Source organism: Podarcis muralis, chromosome 2, assembly GCF_964188315.1.
Source record: "Podarcis muralis chromosome 2, rPodMur119.hap1.1, whole genome shotgun sequence".
Taxonomy (NCBI): domain Eukaryota; kingdom Metazoa; phylum Chordata; class Lepidosauria; order Squamata; family Lacertidae; genus Podarcis; species Podarcis muralis.
In genome coordinates this window covers 19,642,120-19,651,382 of record NC_135656.1, presented here as the reverse complement: position 1 = coordinate 19,651,382, position 9,263 = coordinate 19,642,120, and the positions used below count along the sequence as shown (strand labels likewise).

At 42.0% G+C, this 9,263-nt stretch overlaps 1 protein-coding gene across 1 annotated transcript; it reads left to right on the top strand.

Moving 5' to 3' along the window:
- Positions 1-1,031: 1,031 nt before the first annotated feature.
- C2H17orf67 (chromosome 2 C17orf67 homolog) lies at positions 1,032-8,024 on the top strand. The gene is made up of 4 exons (XM_077923962.1): positions 1,032-1,169; positions 2,407-2,507; positions 5,334-5,454; positions 5,573-8,024. The coding sequence occupies exons 1-3, from the start codon at positions 1,121-1,123 to the stop codon at positions 5,448-5,450; spliced, it is 267 nt and encodes an 88-aa protein (XP_077780088.1). The 5' UTR covers positions 1,032-1,120; the 3' UTR covers positions 5,451-5,454; positions 5,573-8,024.
- The last annotated feature ends 1,239 nt before the right edge of the window (positions 8,025-9,263 follow it).

The window sequence follows — 9,263 nt, the reverse complement described above, 5'->3', positions numbered from 1 at the left end:
TGAGGAAAGTGCCACACTTTAATGACATTAGGGCAAGGAGTAAGTTGAACTGAATATAACGGGGAGAAAGGAGAATTCGGCACGGTGTAGGAATTTCCAGTAGCGAGCCCTGGGTGTTAATTTTATAACCACCCCTACACCAACAGGTCCTATGACAGGTTACAACAGTTTAACTTAGCCAGATGGGCAGGGTATAAATAATTAATACAGTAATAATAATAATAATAATTGTTGTTGTTGCTATTGTTATTGTTATTATTAAAATTCAGTACTAAAAACAGTTAAAACAAACTGCAGCCATGGGAATAGGATGAGTCCTGAAAACACAGGTTTCAGGTGCCAAAGTGAAGGTGCAAGATACATCTTTGTAGCGAGGGAATTCCACAACTTAGGGCCGTCTGGCCTGTTTCAGAGTCTAACTCAGGGGTCAGCAAACTTTTTCAGCAGGGGGCCGGTCCATTGTCCCTCAGACCTTGTGGGGGGCCAGACTATATAATGAACGAATTCCTATACCCCACAAATAACCCAGAGATGCATTTTAAATAAAAGGACACATTCCACTCATGTAAAAACACGCTGATTCCTGGACCATCCGCGGGCCAGATTTAGAAGGCAATTGGGCTGGATCTAGCCCCCGGGCTGTAAGTTTGCCTACCCATGGTCTAACTCTACTTCTTTGGAAACAATTCATCATAATGATTCTGGTGTAGACAGTGTGTTTGCCTGAGCTAGCTTCCTTCTCTATAATCACACACAAACACTTCAGGCAATACATCTTGGCGCACAGCACCTTTCGGACACCCTCCTCCTTGTTTACTTCTGCCTTTTTGGTGCTCCTCTCCATGTCTTGTTTTGTTTTTAAAAAACATTGAAACGCGGCAAAGAAGGCCCGTCTGTTTCTTTTCCCAAGGAATAGATTAGCCCCCCCCCAAGAATGTCAAAAGCTCACAATAGCCATATTCAAAACCCAGGACCAGATGTCCTCAAACTCATACTCTTAAGTCATAGTAGTCAAAGAATAAACAAACATCTGTGACTGACGTAGCTGCCTCAAGTAGGCTAATACCTCCGTCGGGGTAATTCATTTTGGAGGAGCAGACTAAGAAGCAGCAGAATCAAAATGAAGACAGCTTTTGTTATTGTTTTGACCCTTCTAACCATTTTTGTAGGTAGGTATTATGAGCAACGGGGGTGGAAGGGAATATGTACTATTCTGTCGGGAACTCTAGACAGCAGACTGGTTTGTTGTATTTTGCTACTGAAATTTTCTCCACGATTCTGGCTGAGCTTCCTACTGTGGTGTTACACTGCAGCCTTTTAATTTTGACAGCTTGACAACCGGGCTAGTGTGGAAGATAATCTATATAGATCAATATCAGCCCTATTCCTGCGCATGTTTACTTAGCAGTAAGCCCCGCTGAATTCAACGGAGCTTACTGTATTTTCCCAGCAAGTGTTCTTAGGATTGCAGTCTGAAAGAGAGCCATCCTGTCGATATTAGAGTCACAGATCAGTAAACAAACTGATAGCTGCTGTTCTCTTGAACACACTACCCACTAGGGCTTATGTACTTGTTTTGGATAAATATGCTTAAGATCTCACTGTGCTACTACAATCCTATGCGTCCTTACCTGGGACTGATTGCCTTTGAATTCAGCGCACTTAACTTCGACAAAACGTTGCACAGGGTCCTTTAAAGTTGTAAACCTGTTTGTTTTTTTAATTGCCAGTATTTTACTGCAGCTCTTGCTCAGTGATCCATGCTGTTTCATTGCCTAGATAAGGCTCTCAGAGCAATCAATCAATAAATAAAATAAATGCCTTTATCTTGCATAGCATCCCTTTAGACGATGAAGTGCAATATTAAGCAGGATGTTCTCTTGCACATACTGTGTTCAAATGAATGAGGGCTGTTCAGAGCACGCCTTCCATTCATTTCAATGGGGCTTGCATGCACACACGCACACACACGCACACCCCAGTGGATTGTACCCAATGGAAAAAGAGTAAATCTGATCACAAGTAGACGGTGCCGTTATACTTTCCTAATTTTGTGAAGAGATGTGGTTCTATGTAGGTTTTGTTTACTTTAACCTATCCAACTTATAAACAAGCCCTAGTTTATTATTAAAAATGGTTTCAGATTCCACTCATGCCTCCTGGAATGTAATATCCTCCTGAGAAGCCACTGTAATGAAAGAACACTTTGTGTATTGTAATATATATATATATATATATATATATATATATATATATATATATGTGTGTGTGTGTGTGTGTGTGTGAGAGAGAGAGAGAGAGAGAGAGAGAGAGATACACGCACACATCTATAATATAAGCCTTCCAAACACTTTATCCTGTACCTGAAAACTTAACTATTCTTGTCCATTTCGCTTTTTTAAAAAGATGCCTCGCCAATACTACCAGAAAAACAAGCCAAACAGCTTTTGAGAACCCGTCGCGAAGACAGACCAAGAAAAGCTGGCTTTCCTGATGAACCAATGAGGGTGATTTTAATATTTCACTTAAGTAAAACAGATGCTTTTGGGTTGTTTGTTTTTGCTGGCTTATCTTTAAATGCGACAGATTCTAAGCAAACCATTAAAATCAGCACAAAGCTTCTATTGTTAAGCGTTTGGACATTTTTTTGCCAAAATAAACTCAAGCGGATCATTTCTATGATGGCATGATTGAATGTAGCTCAGTGTTCTATCTGTGGGACTCCTCGCCACTGCTCCCCAGGTCTGAGAATCAATAACTGTACACACCTGCTTCTCCATTCTAACAAAATGGCTCAGTTTTTAGTTAAGAAAGCTGTATTTCATCTGCAGGAAGGGGGCACCAATCAAGCAATGCTTTAATTATTCTGTGCATTAATGTACAAAGTGAAGGATAGAAGAGTATGCACGACAAATCCTCTTTTTTAAAAAACAACAATGACCCACTATAATTGTTATGTATTGAAGTTCTCACCCTGGCCACCAGGGGTATTGTGTATGTAGTTTTCACTCAGGTCCACGTCAGTTATTTTAGGCAGGAAACCCTGGGTTGTTGTTGCTACATTGTTGACAGCCAGCTGAGCTGTTTGCGGTTCAGTTCTGTCCAGCTTACAAATAAAGAGCTGCTCTGGAGAAATCGCTGTGTCGTCTGCTATGTTCGCCCACAACTTAACAATAATATTAAGCCTGTAATTCTATATTTACATTACTGATCATTTTTAGGAAATTAATAAGAGAGACCAGGATCACCCCCCAGTGGCCTACCCTTTTAGTCTCATATATTCCATATGCCTGTTATTTATTCATATTTAAAGGTAAAGGTAAAGGGACCCCTGACCATTAGGTGCAGTCGTGACCAACTCTGGGGTTGCGGCGCTCATCTCGCTTTATTGGCCGAGGGAGCCGGCGTACAGCTTCCGGGTCATGTGGCCAGCATGACTAAGCTGCCTCTGGCGAACCAGAGCAGCGCACGGAAATGCCGTTTACCTTCCCACTGGAGCGGTACCTATTTATCTACTTGCACTTTGACGTGTTTTCGAACTGCTAGGTTGGCAGGAGCAGGGACTGAGCAACGGGAGCTCACCCCGTCGCGGGGATTCGAACCGCCGACCTTCTGATCGGCAAGTCCTAGGCTCTGTGGTTTAACGCACAGCGCCACCTGCGTCCCTAATTCATCTTTACAGACCTTCAACTACCATTCACACACAGGAGGGACTTTGGTCTTATACCATTCGCTACAAACTGTTGTGAAGCGAGGCCGCATTACACCACCATGTTCTTTTTTCACGTTGTCTCTGATTTGCGCACAAACCAAGCAACTTGTACCAGAGAACATTGTCTTAAATGCAAAGCAGACATGGAGGGGCAATCATGCAGATGATCTCTGCCTTAATGGAGGTCTAGGTGTCTCTGCTCAGTGTTTTAAAATGTGCTGTATTTATCTACTGATACTTAAAAACAAACAAACCTGATTAGGTCTAGATGCTTTCTTCTTTGTTTATTTCTTATTATTTAATTATTGATAGTTTTTTAAAATTAATAAATTTTAAATCATACTACTTATAACTATGATACGAATGATATGATATGATATGATATGGAGATACATACAGAGAGAAAATTGATAGAAGAGAGACAGAATAGAGTGGTTTTTTCAGGATGTGATGCTAAGAAAGATGGGAGCTGTCCCATGTGGGAGCTGGGAAGATGTGGATCACTGTTTGTGAACGGAAGATTAAGATAGAAGGTTGACAGAATATAAAATTTTGTTTGTGTGTGAGTGTTTTTCTTCTTTCTTCTTTGTCTTTACTCTCTCTTTTCCTTTATTATTATTTTGTTCTCTTTAGATAGCAGCTTAGTTTGGTTTTTATTGTATTATACGTTGAAAACCTTTAATAAAATTGAGTTTAATAAAACAGATTCAGGTAGGTAGCCGTGTTGGTCTGACGCAGTCAAAATAAATTAAATAATTGTCCAGTAGCACCTTAGAGACCAACAAAGTTTGTTCTGGGTATAAGCTTTCGTGTGCATGAACACTTCTTCAGATACACTGAAACAGAAGTCACCAGACCCTTACAGTTTATATAGTGGGAGGGTGGGGTGTTTCTCAGAAGGGTAGCAGCAGAAATGTGCAAATGTGTAGGTTCCTGGAGAGAAGATTGGGGCTGTTTTGCTCTTCCTCCAGTTCTGCTGCTCTATTGTGAGCTAAGCTATGGTTTGGCTTAGTGTTTGTCTCACTACACATGAACGGTGAGGGATAAGTCATAGAACAAACCTACAGCTTGTTGTTTGCCTGAAGTGAGATAAACCACAAGCCTGAGTTCAGACACAGCACTAAGCCATGGCTTAGTACAGTGGTATCTCAGGTTATAGACACTTTAGGTTACAGACGCTTCAGGTTACAGACTCCGCTAACCCAGAAATAGTACCTTGGGTTAAGAACTTTGCTTCAGGATGGGAATAGAAATCGCTTGGTAGTGGCACAGGGCAGCAGGAGGCCCCATTAGCTAAAGTGGTGCTTTAGGTTAAGAACAGTTTCAGGTTAAGAACGGACCTCCAGAACGAATTAAGTTCTTAACCCGAGGTACCACTGTACATAGTAGCAGCAGGGCAAAAGGAAGAGCAGAGCAGCTGTGATCTCTCCGGGAACCTGCATGTTAACTCATTCGTGCTAAACCATAGTTTAGCTTAGCATTAGCAAACTGGGTCAATGAGTTTGCTGTTAGCATATACTATGGGTAAAGCAACAGTCACTCTAAGGTGGTTCAGTACATCCAACCAACAGACTCAGTGGCCCATCTCTGAGTGGCTTTAAAAAATACTTTCCTTTAACAGGAATACCTGCTTTACCTCCAGCAACTGGAACAGAGATCTGAAGAACAATTCTATGAGCACTGGCTGAATCCACACTGCCTCCCTCATTGCAACAGGAATATAGTTCACCCGGTGTAAATGGGTCAGTTCCTTTCTGAATGACAGCAAGCCTTCTTTTCATTTTTAACTATTTAATTTGGAGCAGAAACCAAATTTTGCAATGCGGGGTTGTGATAACATTTCCCAATATTTCTTCCCAGATCATCCTTCTGTGTGTGGGAAAAGGAACCGTCAACGTTAAATGAGACAAGATTCACCTAGTACTGTCTATGCCAGTAGAACATCCAAGGCTTGGGTGTTTTTGGAGACTAATCTGCGGTCCTAGCTACTTAGCTGAGCTTTCTTGGTCACGACGATAAGCGCTTCATTTTGATGAAAAAGCACAGGCATACAATTGTGCAATCTCCCAGGCCTCCGTCTCTCTCTGAAACATGGAATCATGATTTCTAGTTTAGAAAGCGGTAGGTTCCTTAGACATCCCTAAGAATTCTGTTCCTATTCTTGTTCTTCAAATGCAGCCACATGAAGTGGTTTAAGTCAGCATCTGTGCATCTGTTTTTAAGTCAACAACCTCAATAGCCAAGGACCATAGCTGTCAACCTTCCCTTTTTTTTGCGGGAAATTCACTTATTCCAGCGCCATTTCCCGCTGCTTCCCGCTGCTATCCCGGATTGTTAGATATCCCGTAGACTGTCCCCGGGACAGGTGAGGCTGCTGATCCCTTATTTTTGAGGCTGCTGTTCCCTTATTTTCAAATCTGAAAGTTGACAGCTATGCCAAGGACTTCCTGTACCATGGCATAGTTTCCTTCAACTGCAATGCTTTGCCCATTGACTTGGGAGCAAAGTTCCTTTGAACTGAGCATTCCTGGATTGCTCAGTTGGTTAGAGCGTGTGATGCTGATAATGCCCATATGATTGAAAATTTGATCCCCATATGAGACAGCTGTTTGGACTAGATGATCCTCAGGGTCTTTTCCAAATCTACAGTTCTGATTTTATGCATGGAACTGGGCTGCATCCTTCTCCCATCCCTGCTCATTCTTTACCAATTATAATGTATAATGTGATCTGATGCCTGATTTGGAACTGAATCCTACCCAGTTTAATAAAATGTCCTCCCAGAGAAGATGGAGATCTTAATGATCTATACTGCCACTCTAGCAAGACCAGATGCAAAAGAAGACAGGGCCCCTGTACCCTTACTAGTTGCATAGAAGCGGGGATTTCAGAAGGTGTAGCTTGTTAACGGAAAAATCCGAGGGCTCCCTTGAACAAAAACAAAGACACCAACCAGGATTATTTGGAGCAAAACAGCAGCCTGTAGGCTTGGCCTTATTGATCTGTTGCAATAGGGTGCTCCCCTCACCTGCAGGAGAGAGGAGGGACCCAGAAAAATGGCATGCAAGGCCTTATAAAGACTTTTAAAATTCCCACCCTGTAGATCAAGACCACCCCCAGAAACATCATACATACATCACAGAAGGGGTGTAACCTAAGACCACCCCTCAGATACATCACACCTACATCACAGAAAAGGCAGTCTAAAACAGAAATTTTAATATTGTTTTTTTTCCTCCTGCCCTTGTTTATCTCCTGTCTGGCAGGTTACTTGATTGGATTTCCTGGGGAGCCTGGCCAGTCTTTTGTAATGATAAATACTTAGTTCCTGGGCCATGTCACAGGCTCACACCCTATTCAAACACATACCCTTAAGACAGGATTTGTGAAGGAAAAGACAATGGGGAGGCTTTTCCATTTTGACCTTGCAGAGAAAAGATTTGGTCAGTTTAGGAATCAAAATGGTTCCAGGCTGGCCTTCCTGTGCTGATCTATGTATGTGCTTGGTTGGTACACTTATGAACATTACTATATATCTAAAACTTCAAAATTCCTATCACAAGCTTAAATGGCAAGCAGACCCACTGAAATCACCTCTTCTTCTGCACAACTAGTAATGGTGCAGAAGGCCTGTCCATTTTTTCACCTTGCTGCCCTCCCCCTTCCTTCTTTTCCGCTACTTCTATTTGTTTGTTCCCCTCAGTTTCTCTCTCTTTTTTCTGATCTTAAGTTCCATTTCTCCCCACTTCCACAGCAATGTGCATATTTTTGTTTAAAAATCCCCACGAAGACTCGTCGTCTCATTGCAAACTTCTCCTAATGCACACATATTTGAATGCAGTTTTGACTGATCTACACTTCTATTTGAATGCCGTTTCTTCCAGTACAATGTGTTTTTGTGCACATCATTTGGTCCTTCATTATTGTGGAGAAGTGCACATTTTGAAGGGTTTTGTCTCATGTATCAGTTGGGCAGTACAAATAGGGGTAGTTTCTAATTAAAACAGCTTGTGTCCTCAGAGACGTCCTTTCAAGAATGAAAGTGTGTGTGTGTATACACACACATATTTCCTCGAAGTTTGAGGAATACGTAGCTGCAATTTCGTTCCAAATGTCAGAAACTTCCACTTTAGGGTAGAAAAGGAAATTGGAAGCTTTCACTAATAAGTAGCCACAGGGGCAAATAACGTAGCGGATTTGGAAGATGAGCTGAATGACAGTAGTTTTGCTAATTACTTTGTAATTAAATGCAACCATTTGCTCGGCATTAGCTTCCTGTTAATTGCCTCATATAAAACCTGCTTCAAACAAAGCTTGTTTTCATTATTTTGGTGTTTCTTCATTGAATCCGATGATGAGTGTGGGTAGAAATTTTCACTAGGCAGTGACTTGTTACTCTATAAATGTGGTTATAATAGCTGCTTGCAGATCTGCCGCTCCCCATTCCCACCCTCCTTCAACAGTCCAACGGGGGAGTTGTTTCGCCAGATCACGAGTCTAAAATATAGCGTGCAGTGAATGAGGTGTGAAAGTACAATGTGTGGCATTCGTACAGAGCCCCCGGTCATCTCACGGACTATTGACCCATACACCACTAGTCCGCTGCCACCAACCAGGTCCTCCCCGGTAAATCACTTAGTCCCAGTCAAATTGCCAAATGATTGCAAGGCATGCTTTGCAAGGCACCATCTTGTACCAATGGTGGTTTTCCCATGGGAGTCAGGAGTTCTTATCTGCTATACAGTGACAATTTGTAGATGAATCTGCCTTAGTTCAGTAACTAAGAGGTGCAAAAAAAAAACTCCCCAGGAGTACTTTACGGGTATATACAAGGATGTGTTGACGTGTGACCTGCCCCAAAATGAAAGTGAAGTAGAAGTGGTTCTGGGGGTGACGTAGCTTTTTTTGGGGGGGGGTGCGCACAGGGGCAGTTGCCCTGGGTGCAAAATTCTTAGGGGGTGCATAATTTCAACACCCGGTGCTGCCTCAATACAACTGTGCACTTCTGTTGCTGAGCTCTGTTGAAAATGGATCATAATCGTAATTATAATCATAATTTATTTGTACCCCTGCCATCTAACTGGGTTGCCCCAGCCACTCTGGGTGGCTTCCAGCATATATAAAAACAAAGTAAAACCTTAAACCTTAAAAAGCTTCCCTATACAGGGAATAGGGTTGCATCTAATGATTTTTTTTGGTATATTATTTTCACCAATACATGCACCTGTGTGCAGATTTTACCCCCAGTATATGCCTCTGTGCATTCATTGCTTACTTGGAAAATTAATTAAATTAATTAATTAATTAATTTTGAAGGAAGGCCACACTTCAGTTTGCATTGCATTTCAGAAAAGGCAAATTAGGCAAGTTTGCTTTCAGATGCAAACTAAGTTGAATTTCTCCCGCATCCCTAGTCCAGAACAAGGCAGGCCCAAGACAATTTGGCACCTGAGGCCCCCATTACCCTGTCAGGTAAGAAGGGTTGAGTGAAGATCTACATCAGGAACAAGAACAAAGATCAACATCCAATCTGCTGCTCCTGCGGTTGACT